At 39.9% G+C, this 17,418-nt stretch overlaps 1 protein-coding gene across 4 annotated transcripts in view; it reads right to left on the bottom strand.

The window, feature by feature from the left end:
- nlrx1 (NLR family member X1) overlaps positions 1-17,418 on the bottom strand; it is a 39,518-nt gene that overhangs the window by 16,747 nt on the left and 5,353 nt on the right. For 2 of the 4 annotated variants that reach the window (XM_088346476.1, XM_088346472.1), the window contains exons 2-5: positions 8,735-8,767; positions 5,936-6,048; positions 1,516-1,906; positions 44-275 (exon numbers count right to left, since the gene is read on the bottom strand). In XM_088346476.1, coding sequence (XP_088202602.1) covers positions 44-275; positions 1,516-1,906; positions 5,936-6,048; positions 8,735-8,754 — 756 coding nt within the window. In that variant the 5' untranslated portion in view covers positions 8,755-8,767. Of the gene's footprint in view, positions 1-43; positions 276-1,515; positions 1,907-5,935; positions 6,049-8,734; positions 8,768-11,143; positions 11,418-17,418 lie in introns of those variants that run through there. The other 2 variants (XM_088346473.1, XM_088346474.1) reach the window with 2 other exon arrangements.

Genomic DNA, 17,418 nt, shown 5'->3' with positions numbered 1-17,418 from the left:
TAATTGAGAATCACTTTTTTAAATTAAATAGCATCCGTCCTACCTCAGGAAGAAGGTACTTGCGGAGAAGGTTGACGACGACTGCACCGGGAGGAAGCGATTCATTTGGGTCACTGCAGAGCTCCGTAGAACCAATCCTGAAGTCAAGTTTCATCTTTTCCATCCCATTGAATAAGAAAAGAACATCTTTGGCCTGGTTCCCCTCCCCACTTAGCAAAAGGTTTTTTTTCAAGTGGAGGTACTTCCTACCGACCAGGTCTCTCAAAGACGCATTCCTGGGAAAAATAAATGATAAATAACACAATTAAAACACTTAAATTTCCCTTTAAGTTATCATTACAGATCAATTTGCAATTCTTTGTTGCTTACTTTACATGCTCCATAGAGTAGGGGTGCGCAACACTGGGAATTTTGGTATTGATCGGATCCAAGTGGATTGGATCCATGCTTGTATCGATCTGCATTTACAATTACACCATTCCAATACTTTTTGCTTTGAAATGTCATGATCATTAAATAATTTATAATTACGATAAACACAGCGCAAGGATTTTAGGCAATAGTTTTTTTTTCTTTTTTTTGGGTCAAATATTTAAATTGCAAACCTTAACAGTATAGAACTATTTCTATTTCTATTAGAACTGTTTCAGAACCAAAGCCAAAAGAATCAAATCCAAAAACCAGCAATGTGATGAAAATACAAATACTCTATGACAATATGAACTAAGGAACTCAAATACCTTCCATTGCAAAATGTTTTGAAATAAAGTCAGTAAAAAAGTGTCCATTTTTTCTGGTTGGTTCTGTTGCCAAAGTGACAACGGATTTCTAGGTTTTTGCACAGAAACAATAACATGTTTCCATTTTTGATTGCAGCTCGTTGCCCTTTTTGTGATTATGTCAATTTGTGGTGTTGCAACAATAGCAGACCACACAAATTACGCCTGGCATTTTCTTTTTCTTTAGTTGAAAAAAGTTGACACCCCGCAGAGTTTCCAGTTTGCCGCTGTCTTTTTTTTTAGCTTCTGGTTGGGGTGGGTACATGGATTAAGCCCTCTCTTCTGTCTGGCAGGCAGGATGCAGCAGCAGGCAGGGTAGGGAGAGGTGCTAGAAATGTGCCTGTCAGTTACAACTCAGGCTATAACAGAGTGTGGCGGAGGGAAAAGGGCTCCGCTATCTACGTAAAGATGTGCCACTTTGATAAAATTGGTGGTTTTTATCTTTTGGATGCATCCATAGCAGCAAGATGGAGGTCAAATATCTCAGCTCTCTGCATTTGAGGCTCACTCTATGAAAAATAAATGAAACTATCTTAACCTACAGATATTAAAAAAACGCTTGTTTATATGAAAGGCCATGTATTATTATAATTTTTTTGAATAAATGTTTTTTTCACTACCAGGAGGCACTATATAATACACACTGTCCATTTAAGAACTCCAGTTCCCTAGAAACTTAACATTCAGACCAAGCGTTTGAATTTATATTTAAAGATAACACAGGGAAATGTCTTACTTGGTTAGCTCACCAAGATCCTCACAGGAAAAGGGAATAAGCAGTTTGAAGTCAGTCAGCGTGGTGCCAGCACACCAATCAAGCACCAGTTTTCGGACAACCGTGCTTTTACCCGTTCCAACAGCTCCATACAGTAGAATGTTGAGTCCTCTGCCTTCGTGTTCATCGTTATTCCGTTTAAAAAGTTGTTCTATTGTCACAGAAAACCCAGACGCAGCCTGGATTTTCATAGGAGAGCTTAGGAGTCCCGCTCTTTCCTCTGGTTTCCTCTGGAGAATCAGAGGATCCACATGCATTGTCTCTGGGCTAAAGTAACCTCCAAACTGCTTCTCTTCCTGGGGGAGATGGCTGAACCACAGGAAGAGGTTCCTCTTGTGGACCTCAGATACATCTACAAAACAGGAATGAAAATGGGTCGGGGATTAAAAAAGTGATAAGGGTGTGGAGGAAATACAATATTTATTTGACATGGTTTGGTGCCTAAAGTCCCTCTCTTTTTCCAAGAGATGGCAGCTTTACCCAATTTTCCAGTACCACTCACAACTCCTCTGCCCAGGTGATTCCAACCAGACAATTAGCCTCCTCGACCATTAATACTTCGGGCTCGCACCTCACGTTGCTGATTGGTTTTGATTCCTGCTCAAGACATTCACTCGCCAAGACAACATGCTTCTCCTCCCAAGACTTTCTTCTTCAGTTCCCACTGTGTTCCAAGATCGTCCACACCAAGACCTGCCACTTCAGGAATCTTCTTAAAGGTATTCCCAAATCTCTTCCTTAAGATTCTTGTCACCCCAAGATACCCACTCAAGTTTTCCCTCCTTGTCCCAAGACCTACCACTCCGACCATCTCCTTAAAGGTATTCCCAAGTCTCCTTTTCAAGAATCTTGCCACCCCAATTTCCCCTCTCAAGTCTTCCCTCCTCAGCCGTTCTGGTTCCCATCTCCCTTAACATTAGTGAAGTTTTTTTTTTTGTTGTTTCTTGAAAAAAGGCCCCTTATTGGAGTTTGATCATGTCCTGCATTTGGGTCTGTCCGACATCTCATGACATTATTTAAAATGCGCACCTCTAACTTTTGATTAAGAATTGGTATAATATTTAGTTTCACTGTTTTCTCAGCTCAAACTAAGCAGTGTAAGTGAGGAATGTTGAATACATGCCGCTACGTGTATAACACGCACCCATACATAGAGTATTTATAGGGAAAAAAAAACGTGTATAATACAGGAATAAATACGGTACTGTCTCAAATGCCTGACTCACAATAAGAAATGGCCCCTTACCTCTTCAAAATATTTTCTCCTTAGATCTTTCCAAATCAGATCGATAGATAGATACTTTATTCATCCCCGTAGGGAAATTCACACTTTCAGCAGTATCCTTTTGTTGTTTATTAACAGATTAACAGGATAGCCTCTGGGTGCTGTGTTGTAGTTTAGTAACAGCGGAGTGGATGATGTCACACTCTAGGCCAGAAGTTCGACGTCCCTGCAGCAGATGGAAATCTTTGTGCCCAGGGTTACACCACCTCGTGTTCACGTAGATAGCGAGTCCACCTCCTCTCCGCTTCCCGCAGGCTTTTGTGTCTCTGTCTGCTCTAACAGCGCTGAAGCTCTGGGTAGCTCCACATTAGCGTCCGGATGCTAGACGTGAGCCACGTTTCCGTAAAACACAGCAAACTGCACTCCCTGTACGCTTTGATGTCTTTCACCAGCACAGCCAGTTCGTCAGTCTTATTTGGTAGAGAGTTCACATTTACCGTGATTACGGACGGTACCGGAGGCTTATAACGCGGCTAGCTGCTTAGCCTTCACCTTAGCTCCGGCTCTGCAGCCACGATAGGGCCCCCTCATCACGCCGGCACGAGAATTCTTCAGGGCAAGGAGTTGATTCCTCGAATAAATGCATTTTTGTGCGTTAAAACCCATAACGATAGGATAGAAAGTAATACAAAGTGTAGTTGTCAAACGGGACGAAAAACACCGAAGATAGAAGCAGACAATTAAAACAATAAATGACAAAAAGAGCAAATTAATACGGAGCTGCTGGAAAGGCTGCCGCTCGCGGCGGCGCCTATGAACTTCTATTCATAGGTCACCCTTTTTAACTTCAAAATGGCAAATTTTGCCAAAAAGGAGAGGGATTTTTATGTCTGACAAAAGTTGAATGAGGTTGTTAAGAAATCTAGACTTATATATATATATTATATAAATCCCTATTTGCGTGCGTGTGTTCGTATGTGGCTTATGGGCTCCGAAACAAATGAGACGATTTTCGTGAAAATTTACACAGTAGAACTTTAGGCCTCTAGGACTGATTTTAGGAGTGTTTTGTCTCAAGGCAACCCCAGATCCCAACAACATTGATAAACATTTGCTTTTGAGTACAAGAAACTCTGGAGCTGCATGCGGTCATACTGCATTCCCGAGTGGTTGCCTGGCACGTTTTCAACAAACCATGGCCCCAACAACATCGCTCAAGTAGAATGCCCGGCAACCCTGGGCCATTATGCTTGTTGTTTAAAAGACAATCGAGTTCAGGCCTTTTTTTATATTTGTTTTTAAATTTTGTCTGCTAAAGTAATATTCCATTAAACCTTACATAAAAGGGATAACTCATTGATAGCCAGAAACATTGATTTAATCTTAAATATTGTCAAAGCCAATTTTTCGATTTCTCCAGTACCATTAAAAGAAAAAAAATGGTGTGTATAATGTATTTTGCAGAGCCACAGATATATATGCGGTTTGCATATGTGATTTTTAATCTTGCATGTGCATTCATCAAGACATATTTTTTAAAATCTTGAGTAAAGCGAAAATATATTTGTGGATCTAAACAATACGTATAAATATTTTTTAGACATATCTCTCTCCGCATTGGTTTTGGATAAAATGACAGTAATATTTAGCTGGTGCAGCAAGCACCTGTCCTTTTGGGCGAGACCCGTAGGCGGTGATGACGTTTCATACTAACAAAATTAGCTGCCGTTTATCATGAAGAAATGCAATGACAAAGTTAAGTCACCAGAGAGTAATGTCAGTGTAATTTTTAGGCAGACTTGCTTGAAACATGGCAACAATTTCAACCATTTAAAAGCACTTCACCCAAAATTAAAGCACTTTTCAATTACAACACAACATTAAAATTCATGCATTTTCAAGGATTACGAGGAACTGTACGAACCCTATCATTATTAACGCTGGAGGATGAATTTTTCCTCATGTAGATATTCTCCCTACTGTATATACTCCCATCTGATACTAGAACAACAAACTCCATGGGGTAACGCGAGTAAATAATTTACAAAAAAAGTGTGCTGAATTATGGTCTTTTTATTTGTAAAAATATTTTTGCAATACACCATGCATGGAGAAAAAAAAACGGCACCTAGAAATTTAAAATGAGATCTTTGGAGCCCAGACACAAAATGGGTATGGAGTGTGTTAGTTCGCAGGTTTGAACAAGCCAAGAAATATGAAGGGTTCACTGCTGTTGACAATATCTGTGTATTATTTGCCCTCGTGTAGGTTCTAGATCAGGGGATGGTGTAATAATAGTCTGTGGTTTGCAACAATCTGTGGTCTGTGCAGCCCTTTGAAACAGTTTGTGATTAAGGGCTATACAAATACTGGTAAACATGACTTGACTAGACTCCACTTGCTTCCACATGTTGGTGTACCCGCTTTCTTCTATTCCTTTAATCTATTTACCTTGGTCATATCCCTCGAGAGGGGTGACCAACAGCAAGACAAACACATACAAAAACAAAGAAAATAAAAAAGGGAAAAATTAGCAAAAAAAAAAACACACAAAATGTTTTGGACCATAGCAAACCCAAATGCCCAAACACCCAAACAAGTTAAGCACCGCGGCACCCAAGTTTGTTATACTTTTGTCGCTACAGATGAAACGGACACAAGAAAGCGCCCGTGTCACTTGGGTCAGGGTGACACAACACACTCTTCTGTTCAACAGCAGGGCCCGACAGCTTTCACTGGTTTACCCCCGCCGCATCATACGGGTGCCCTGCCCATCCCTTAGAACGCGTCTAAACATCCCACTACCCTTTTACAACACCTCTCCACACATTCCTATCACCAACAAGATTCATTGAAGTAAATTTCCAACAAAGAACCTTTGGGGGGTGGGGCAGGTCACACGGGGTGGCCGATTGGATTACAGCTTCCCCACACTCATGCCCCCACCAAAGATCTGCCTGTATTTATTGGTCTTCCGTAATGTGCCCCACACTGCTTGTGTAATAAAAAGATGTGTTCCAAAAAAGTACCTGCATCAATTTTTGCAAGACTTGCATTTAGCGGTACTGTTTACACTAATCTGTACATGTAATAAGTGATAATTGTTCTCTTGCATGCTGCCAGATAAAAAGATCTTTATCAGAAAGAGTTGTTCACCTGGCTCTACTGTAGAAGAGCAAAGTTTTCTGCAGTAAAATCCAGCACATGGGTGAAAAGAAACAGCTGCTCTCCTCTTCCACTTCCAAAACACGAAAAGATGACTCAACTGTCTGAAAAAAAAAACAGCCTTCATTATTGAAGACATCGCCTCAGGAAATTACTGTTCACACACTTCAAGAGAATTTAATTCCACTACCACAATCTGGTCACTTTCATTGTGTGACACATTCTGTTTATAACAGTAAATGGGATTTGGTATGGATACCCGAGTGTCTGGCTAGGTTTTCATTTCAACTAAAGTAATAAAGGATTAGTCAACATTGTTAAAGAATGACACTTCCTATTTGTAAACACTTTGTGTTTAGCAGAAACACTTGACTACACTGTACCCAGTTTTTATTCATTCATCATCAATGTATAGAATAATGCTTTTATCTCATCTCATCTCATTAGCTGCACCGCTTATCCTCAGTAGGGTCGCAGGGGTGCTGGAGCCTATCACAGCAATCAGTGGGCAGGGGGCACCCTGAACTGGTTGCCAGCCAATCGCAGGGCACACAGGGACAGACAACTCACTCGCTTGTTCACACCTAGGGACAATTTGGACCGGCCAATCCACCTGAAATGCATGTATTTGGAATGTGGGAGGAAACCGGAGTGCCCGGAGAAAACCCACGCTAGCACGGGGAGAACATACAAACTCCGCACAGTAGTCCCGTAGCTGGATTTGAACCCACACAGGAGGTTCCCAAGACCTTAGAACTGTGCCGCACACGCGCTAACCACTGCTCCGCCGTGTTGCCTAATGCTTTTATAAATAACGCAATTACGTAACAGCGTTATTTTTTCAGTAACGGGGTAATCTGACTAAGTATTTTTTCCACCGTTATGTCATGGTCTGACGTTCATAGGCGGGGCGATAGTTGGAATATATGATTTGTTTATATGTCATCCCTGTAGGTTCAGGTTCCAGAATAGCCCACTCCAGGCTACGAATCAGCATGTTGTCTCATTTGTGAAAACCAGAGTGGGATTCTTTCTCGGGGTTTCATTCATCTTTTAACACTAATCAAAAACTGCTGCTATATCCTCACTGACAGAAGTCTTGTCAGCTATCATAGGATTGTCACTTCATATTGTTTAACCGTTGACTTGAACAAATTATTGAAGTGCAGTTGCCTATTTCTACTTGACCAGTTGTCTCAGGGTGTGAGAGTCAGGTTTATTTGTTTTACACTGCGGTGTTAAATGCTCTTTATATTGTTGAACTGTTTACTTTACTTATGTGAAAGTACAGGAGCATATGTTAAGTTGAGCAGTTGTCTGACAAGAGATTCCAGAAGGATTCCTGTGAGGGCCAGATAACTTTTCCCTTCTCCGGTGAGGGGCCGGGGTCAGTTTGTAACAGAAAAAGTGTGACGATTGCGGAAGGGCAAAAAGTAAAAACGTATTGTTTTTCAGAAGGCTACAATCAGATAACTGTTTTGGATTCTTCTTTGAACAAAAGTCAGAAAATAAATGAGAACACTACTTATGAAATAATCAACAACCAAATAACACTCTGTGGGCTCTTCACAATATAATTTAAAGTTTCTGTTGTGTCGTCCACAGTCTTAATAGGTCCAAGTTCAGCTTAGTTGTTAGAGCAGTGGACCAACGCTGGTGTAAATGACATACGAAAAGACAGTAGATTTTAGCTTGTGATCACACTATTTTTAAACATGGAACTAGAGACGAATGTTCATTTTCTGTTTTGTCGTACGTTTCACATGTTAGCATGACAATAGATTCAACTTTACTATTCTAAGCATTGTAAGTGACAAGTCAATTGCCATTGTAACATGTAAAACCAAATTAACATTTGTCTCTGGTACTGTGACATAAGATAATGTGATAATGAGATTAAACCCAATGCTTTTTCACACTTCATTTACATCACTGGTTGTCCAGTGGTAAGAAATCGGCAGTTAGATCGCAGGGGACGAATCCCTTTACAACAAAAATGCGTACCTGAGTTTTGGTGAGGAAAAAAATATGCGTCAAAATGTTCTTTAGTATTGTTCATGGGGCGGGACCAGATTTAGGGACGACTGCTGGAATCCCTTTATAGCCTATAACTAGCAACAACTTCTAGCATTTTTTCTATTACAAAAATAATATTCAGGACTGTCTTTTTTTTGGCTTAATTACATTCCTCAATAAATGTTTAAAACATCTGCCAATGTGGTACCTACAGGTCAAAACAGGTACATAAACATAACTCAGTCAATGAATGCTGGAATTAAGAGACCATATCACGCCATCCCTCTTCAAGTGCTATGGAATACCACAGTTAAATGCATTTCTACCTTTCCCACACTTAATCAAACACAGACAATAAAAACATCACCTAAGACAGCTGTCACATCGTTTACACGCTTCAAGTTTTGAGTAAAGTCAGACAGGTCTGAATACTTATTAAAGGATTAAGGATTGAAAATTCCCGTGTGCATTTGTGAAATTCAAGGGGTAAAAAGCAAGTTGAGACTTCATGGGAATCTTTGTCCTGGTTGTTAAGTAATAAATGGCTAAAGAGGACTTTATACAACCTTGACATTGTGAAGCAAGAAGAACTAAACACATTTGAGTTTTCTTTAACTTATGTAACCTCCAGTAAAGCTAAATCATAGGTTGAGTTGAATCATGTTTTTCATTTTTTGTTTACTAAATAGAATTCAGAACCTGCAAACCATTAAAAGAGTTTCCGAACTGTCCATATCAGCGTCTTGTCACTGTTTGAACCTCATTAAAACTTACCGCTGTAAATAGGAGCTCATCCTTTTGGTCTGCCTACAATGACAGGAAAACAATACATCAGAAAATCTCAACATTCTTACACTTCTGTCACTGTACATGTGATACACAACCCTTTAGTTTACCTCCCCCACACCTGATAAATCATGAAACTTCAGTCGCAATTAGATAATTCATATGCACAGCTACCATTTTTCAGAATGGATGAAGTGACTTTTCTGATTTTTGTAGCATATAAAGGTGTCACGTCCAGAACAAAGGGTAGACCCAATCGCATAACGTTTCTCACAGGTTTATTGAGATAAAGAGGAAAGGCAGCGTCCGCGATGCGGTGCTCGCTGGACGCGGTGCTCGCTGGACGCGGTGCTCGCTGGACGCGGGAAGCAAGCCGCTCACAGAATCGGAACATGTTCCAAATGTGGAAGTGAATCTTCCGGAACGGGAGATTGTGGTGTCGAAAACCGAAAAAACAGGTCGATAGCCGGGACAGGAGAGCCAAGACGTGGTCGGGGTCAGAAAACAGGAGACAAATGGGGAAATCAGGAACGAACGGGTGGAAAACGAGTGCAAAACGCGGGACCGACGGGAGTCAGAGTCAAAGTGGGTTGGCAACCCTAAATGCTGAAAGAGCCTTATTGGACATAAAACAAAACAAAACAAAACAAAAAACACATTAGTTTAGGGCATAAAAAAATAAAAAAGCTTTTTATAAGCCTTAAAAGGAAGACAACACATACTGTATATTTCTATATTCATTGGAAAATTTCAAGAAATTGTCATGTTTGTCCTCCTATAGAAGAAGACAAAAGGTGGAAAAAAAATCGAGAAAAAAGAAAAGAAAAAGTGGAAAAGATAAAAAGAAGAAAAAAAGGGTACCCGTAATAGTAAGATGGCCAACAATCATGTCAGTTCTCTCAAGTTGAGGCTCAAGATTACGTAAATTAAATATACATTTCTCCACCTATGAGCATTTCCAGAAAAGCACACTCATATAATAGTTAATGTATTTTTACTTATTATTCAAATAAATAAATAAATATGTTTTTTAATGGATTAAGTTTTATTTTTTTGCCTAAATAAAACACACTGTCCCTTTAAGAGCGTAATTTCCTCACACGGTCAATCTGTGCCTTGCCTAAATCACATTTTATTTCTATTATTATTATTATCTCATCTCATTAGCCGTACCGCTTATCCTCATTAGGGTCGCGGGGGGGCTGGAGCCCATCCCAGCCATCTCCGGGCAGTGGGCAGGGGACACCCTGAACTGGTTGCCAGCCAATCGCAGGGCACACAGGGACAGACAACTCATTCGCTCATTCACACCTATGGACAATTTGGACCGGCCAATTCACCTGAAATGCATGTTTTTGGAACGTGGGAGGAAACCGGAGTGCCCGGAGGAAACCCACGCAAGCACGGGGAGAACATACAAACTCCGCACAGGAAGTCTGGAGCTGGATTTGAACCCACGACAGGTTCCCATGACATGAACTGTGCCGCACAAGCACTAACCACTGCTCCGCCGTGCTGCCCTATTATTATTATTATTATTATTGTATTTTAACCATATTGTGTGAGTGTGTGTGTATGCAATGTTACTGGTTGTTGGGTGTGGGATAAAGGAGGGGATTTTATCGTCTTATTGTACCATGTTTTTATACAGCACTTTGAGTGGCAACGTATTGCCTGCCTGATAAATGCTCTTCCCCAAAACATATTTTATTTTTAAAGTCAAAAATGAAAAGAAACATCACATCAAATGTGCTATTACTGCAAAGGTGTAACATAATGCACCCGTGCACTATAAATAACCAAGGAACAATCAAAAATGTCAATACAAAAATTGTGGATAGGTTATAGGTTCGATTCCCCGCTCCTCCGTGTTATATGTCAAAGTGTCCCTAATGCCCCGGGTAAGCAAGTCGTTGGCTTGCATGGCTGACACTGCTATCGGTGTGTGAGTGTGTGTGAGTGGGTAAGTGTGAAGCACATTGTAAAGCGCTTTTGGACTTGAAAAGCGTTATATAAATGCAGAACATTTTGTGTGTGTTTTGTGTGTAATTTGCATACAAAACGTGTATTTCGCAACTAGTGTAGTAACAGCAAAAGATTCGTAGTATTTGGTCGAACTGCATGTGTAATGACCTTATTGACATTACAGAACTGTGTACGTGAACGGATCCCAATGTACTCTGACAGAAAAAAAAGTCGAGCGACCGCTTGTCATGTACAGAATATAGATACCGATGTAAATAGCTTTCATTTTAATCATCTGGAGCGAAAGAGTATGCAGTATCCCTATTGATTAAATGGCATTCATTTGATTTCAAAGCAATACGGTAAATACAAGCAGGATGATAAAACCTGACAGCTTGTATTGTAAATAGGTTATAATGTATGTTGGGTTACCTTTAATCGGCGTGCAGAAGAGGAGTACCCAGTAGCTTTATTGATTAAGTGCATTTAGTGTTTTCCCATCATCGGTAGTTATCGAGCGAACTCAAAATGTGTGAAGGATTCAGTTCTGCAGAAGGAAGTGAAATGTCTGCGCTCGCAAAATCTACTTCGAAAAAAAATAAACGCCAAAACTAACAGGTACGTTGCGTAATTCCCGCGTTTAACGGAACGAAGTGGGTTTTGTGCGTTGCATATCAAACAACCCCTCTGACATTGGTTCGCAGTGTTAGAGAAGGTCGATTTTTTTCACAGGAAACTATTAATGACAGCATTCATAAAATTTATTTTGAAGGAATAAACTTCAGCGCGTCTATACTTCAGGTTAGAAGTGTGCCAAGCATAGACATAAATGAGTAGACATGACGCTCCCCTTTTGCGGCGTGTCTGCTACAAGCCTAAGCTAGTCGGGTCAAACTATGAGCGGGGGGATAAAAACAAAAGAGAATGTTGGCTCATTGTGCTGCCTATGGATGCACTCTATGCCGTGCCATAGAGTCTTGGAAAGCTGGAATAACCTTTTCTCCAATATTTCATCTTCTTCGGAGCTTCAGTTGCTACAGCTCCCGTGTTATTTTCGATTGTTCTCGATTGTTCTCAGCTCAGGGATGCTGCTGGAAATGTGAATTTCCCTTCGGGGATGAACAAAGTATCTATCTATCTATCTATCTATCTATCTATCTATCTATCTACTTCAGTAGCTAATAAGGCTGCCCCACATCGCCAGACTCACCCACTACCCTTGATTTACAAGGGGAAAGTACAAATGGGAAATGAACTGCATTTATATAGAGCTTGAATCAGTCAGAAGACCTCCAAAGCGCTTTACAATGCGCTTCACACTTTACCCATTCACACACACACTCACACAGCGATAGCGGAGTCAGCCTATCTGTTTATCGAGGGCATTAGTGTCTTGACGTTGAACTCGGAGGAGCAAAGAATCGAATCCGCCGCCCTGCAAGAAAAAAACGATTGTAAAATGGTCCTCTTTCAGGAATTCTACAACCGTTTTATAGTTTTAACCGTTCATGTGCCAAGTGCCTGTACTGTACATGGTCACTTCAGTAACTAGATGTCTTTTTAAAATGTTTTAAATATTTTTATACATACATAAAGCATTGTTCTAAAAAGGTTACAATTTTGTTTAAAAAAAGTCTTAAAGTATCCCCTTAACACTGATTTTGAATTATAGTTTATTTAATACGTTTCATATAAAGTGTTAAAATGTTATTGCAGTTGCTCGTGACTTGTATAATTGTTCATAAACTGTTGTTATAAATATTTTTTAGATTTTTTTTTTTTTAAAGCCTTTTTTCCTTTTTTTTTTTTTTACAGTTTTTAATAAATTTTCCGTAATAAAAGCACGTGTTGACGTTGACAAAACAGTTACCTGCATGAAAATCTGTTGTAAAAGGAGCAGGTTATAATTTGTTTTCAATGTATACAGCGTCTAAACGGGGATGTTGACCCGACCAATATGGCTGCGATGTAGACACACTGGTTAATGGACTACTACAGCGCGCTGACGTATTACTATTCTATATATCTGTGGTACCAAGTTCTTCCCAGACAGAAAACTTGTCAAAAACCTTATTTTGTGATGTCACTCGTATTAGCTCTGAGTAGAGAGTAAACTTTTTCACCAAAAATGTGAATGGGATCATCAAATTGCAGTTATTTTGTAGAAGCCATCCACAATTGGATGTGCCCTCTTGGCAATACCCTATCCGCAATACATGGCCCCTCCACAATAAAAGTACAAAAAACGACTAAGTAAGGCACAAATAAAAACATGAGTATGAAAGAAAATGGAAAAAGGAGAGAGATTCAAAAATAACAGAAGACGAGTAGTGGAATATTTGTAAAACACTGCACATCCACTAGCCCCCGGAATCTGAAGGAATTCAACTGGAAGAACGTGGTCGGATTTTTTTATTACGTTGAGAAGCGCAAGAGAAAAATGAGCTGCAGGTTGAAATATGTCCACTTGATGTTGCCAAAGCCAGGTGCCTCTCACAAACGCTGCACTTGTATTTCTCTCTTTCTCGCTCTCTCTCTCTCACTCTTTTCCTCCCTTTTTTCCTCACTATCCCTCTTTAACTTTCTCTGCCTCTTTTTCTCTTTCTCTATTCCGCTTTGTCTCTTTCTCTCTCTTTTTACCTTCTTTTACACTCTTCCTTTTTTCCTTCTCTCTCTTGTTTCTCTTTCTCCCCTTCTCTCTTTCTATTTCTCTTTGTATTTCTTTTTTTTCTCTCTCTTTCTCTCCCCTCTCTCACTATTTCTCTTTTTATCTCATTTGTTTCTCACTCTCTCTCTCTCTCTTTTTCCCTTTTTTGTCCCACCCTTTATTCTTATCTCTTCCTCCCTTTTTCATATTTCTTTTTTTTTTCTTTCTATGTAATCTACTAGTCCGGCCTCCGATAGAATGCCTGTTCTATTGTGTGGCCCCCCGAGTTAAAATGAGTTTGACACCCCTGCCAAAGACATTCAAGGTTCTCTATTTAGGGAATCTATCAGAAGAAATATTACAGAAAGAAAGATGAGTATCTGGTCTAAATTATTCTGGCAGCTGCCAAAAAAGTAACAAGATTGTGGTACAAACAAGCTCTACCCACCGTGGAGCATTGTGTGTGCACTGTTGAGGAATTATTTGTTATGGAGAGGACCCCGTTTTGAAGAAGAATACAAGAGATTATAATTCACGCGTTTGTTACTTCCCGTCTCGATTACTGTAATGCACTACTCTCCGGTCTCCCGAAGTCCAAAATCAAGAGCCTTCAGCTGGTACAAAATGCTGCAGCGAGGCTTTTAACTAAGACGAGAAAGTCTGATCACATTACGAGATTTTAGATAACCTGCATTGGCTCCCTGTTAGCTTAAGATGTGATTTTAAGCTTCTGTTGGTGGTATACAAAATCATGCATGGACTTGCTCCCTCATATCTTTCAGATTTAATTTCGCTCTATTTTCCGGTCCGGAGCCTCCGCTCTGAAAATGCTGGTCTACTAGTGATCCCATGAGCCAAGAAGAGATCCACAGGTTCGAGAGCCTTCTCCATCCGGGCCCAGTGCTGTGGAATACTCTTCCCCCTGAGATTCGATTTGCAACCTCAGTGGCAATGTTTAAATCTAAGATTAAAACACACTTTTATTCTACAGCGCAAGTTGACAATATCTGTGTACTATTTGCCCTCATGTAGGTTTTAAATCAGGGGATTGTGTCATAATAGTCTGTGGTTTGCAATAATCTGTGGTCTGTGCAGCTATTTATGACTCTTTGTGATTAAGGGCTATACAAATAAACATGACTTGATTTGACTTGAGATTCAGTTCATGGACAAATGGGGAAAATGGATGGACACTACTTAAAAACAAAGAAGACTTAAATGTAGATAGATAGATAGATACTTTAGTCATCCCCGAAGGGAAATTCACATTTCCAGCAGCATCCCTGAGCTGAGAACAGTACAATAATAAAGCCAAAAGAATACAATATACGTACAAATACCCAGTGTGACGTGCAAATGCCCACTGTAGCGTGTTATATAGAGTAACTAAATAGTGCTTCACAGAATACATATTGCAGTAAGATTTGGTAATATCCAATGTAGGTGGTGTGGTTAATGTACTATTTAATGTACTGTTCTACCTCAAGAAGAACGGACATGGAAGATACTCCCCAACACTGCAATGTTGTTTTCCCTTTTTTGCCCCCCCCAGTTTTATTTAATGTATATTCAAAAAGGAAAAAAAAACACAATAAAAATCAAGTTACAAAAAAAAACTTAAGTATGAGAGGTACACTTTGGGATTGATGTGGAATTCACATTTTGACAAACTGTGTATTTTTTATGATTGATTATAGATGTAATTTATTTGTCATGTACACATGTATACAGATCAAGTGTCGATACATCTGACCTGCAGTTTCCCTAAATATATAAATATACGTGTAGAGTAAAATATTTAATAAAAGTTGGAGTCTTTGAAAAAGCATAGCGAATAATAGCGCAAAAGAATTGTGAGAAACATATAATGTACAAATATACGCATCTTCTACTGGCAATGGCGCTTCATTACTTTTGCTGCTGCTGGACCTTAGTGCTGCTTTTGACACAGTGGACCATAATATCTTACTAGAACGGTTGGAAAAATGGATTGGTCCCTCAGGACCCGTCCTCTCATGGATTAGATCCTACCTCTCAGATAGGATGCACTGTGTTAAATATGGTGAAATGACATCTGAGCCCGTTAGTGTTACCTGTGGTGTTCCGCAGGGTTCAGTGCTTGGCCCCCTTCTCTTCAGCATTTATATGCTTCCACTAGGTGATATTATTCGCAAGTATAATATCAGTTTCCATTGCTACGCAGATGACACTCAACTCTATCTTCCGTTGGAGGAATCTGCCACACTAAATTGTGGAAATTTGGAGACTTGCCTCACTGAGATAAAAGAGTGGATGTCACTCAATTTCTTGCGTGTTAACTCTGAAAAGACCGAAATGTTAGTTATTGGTCCATCTAAATGCCGTGAGCTATTCTCAAAAACCGCTGTGAACATTGACAAATGTCACATCACACAGTTAAAAATGTAGGTGTCATATTTGACCCCGATCTGTCCTTTCAAACACACGTGAAGACAATTACTAGAACCGCTTTCTTCCATCTTCGCAACATTGCTAAAATTCGTCCTATACTGTCTCAGTCGGATGCGGAGATCATAATTCACGCATTTGTTACCTCCCGTCTCGCTTACTGTAATGCACTACTCTCCGGTCTCCGGAAGTCAAGAGTCTTCAGCTGGTACAAAACGCTGCAGCGAGGTTTCTAACCAGGACAAAAAAAGTCCGATCACATCAGGCAGATTTTGGCTAACCTGCATTGGCTCCCTGTTAGCCTAAGATGTGATTTCAGGGTTCTCTTAATATTATACAAAATCATACATGGACTTGCTCCCTCATATCTTTCAGATCTGATTCCCCCCTATGTTCCGGTCCGAAGCCTTCGTTCTGAGAGCGCCAAGAGCCAAGAAGTGTTCCGCTGGTTCGAGAGCCTTCTCCATCCGGGCACCGGTGCTGTGGAATGCTCTCCCCCTGAGATCCGATCTGCAACCTCAGTGAAAATGTTTAAATCTAAGCTTAAAACACATTTCTACTCTATAGCATATGAATAACCTATATTTTTTGTCGAACAATGTCTCCGTACTATTTGTAATTGCAACATCCATTGCAGCCTGGTCATCCTGAAAGGGGGGATTACCACATGTGCGGTCTCTTCTCAAGGTTTCTTCATTTTCCTCATGTTGAGGTTTTTGAGTTTTTCCTTGCCCTCATGTTAGTTTCAGATCAGGGGATGGTGTAATAATAGTGTGAAATAATAACACGCGCTAAGCACTGTGCCGCCGTGCTGCCTCCCGTGACAATATATATATATATATATATATATATATATATACACATTAACTTTGACCTCTAAACAGGACATGCTTTTTCCCGTTTTTGCAAGCCAGACTATTAATCAATGATTAATAACTTACCTTTCAGCACAATGTTTCAAAATCAAGGCCCACGAGCCAAATGTGGCCCGCCACATCATTTGACATGCTCAATAGAAAAATTAGGATCAAACAATGATTTGCAGTTTTAAATATGTCCACTAGATGTTCCCAAAGATAAGCGCCACACCCAAAAATTAACTAGAGGAAACCCATCCCAATGTTATGTTACTCAAAATAAAAGTCACGGTTTAAGGAAATATGAAAAATACAAAACCAAAAAAGAAAATAGCACCTGGTTGTACTTGCAGAACTTTAAAGAAGCCGTAGCTCTTCTCTGTTATGGATATGAAAACTAACAGCGAAGTTCCCATATTCAGGTAAACATTTTCAATAAAAATATAAAGCGGAAAGACTTTTAAATCATAAAATTAATCATTTAAATTTGTGTTGAGTGTCATTATTTGTCTTTACTGTCTCCATGGGTTTCATCAAGTTAAATCAACTGTAATGGAAAAGTTATTGTCTATAGGTATGAATATGAATTTCATTTTCAGTGAACAGCAGCATGAAGGCCTCCAAAGGTTCTTGAGCTTCTTACCCTAGTTTTTATAGAATTTAAAGCATAGAAGCTCCGTTCACATGCAACCTGAGTACAGGAAAGGGTCAACAGGAACTATGCCAGCCCAATGACATGGTTGGCATCTGTGGGTAGGATATATTGTGTAGGACCT

This window comes from Urocampus carinirostris, chromosome 10 (assembly GCF_059441175.1).
Source record: "Urocampus carinirostris isolate Australia breed hairy pipefish chromosome 10, RoL_Ucar_1.0, whole genome shotgun sequence".
Classification (NCBI taxonomy): domain Eukaryota; kingdom Metazoa; phylum Chordata; class Actinopteri; order Syngnathiformes; family Syngnathidae; genus Urocampus; species Urocampus carinirostris.
Note: the sequence above shows the minus strand (reverse complement) of the source record. Positions and strands in the feature narration are given on the sequence as shown.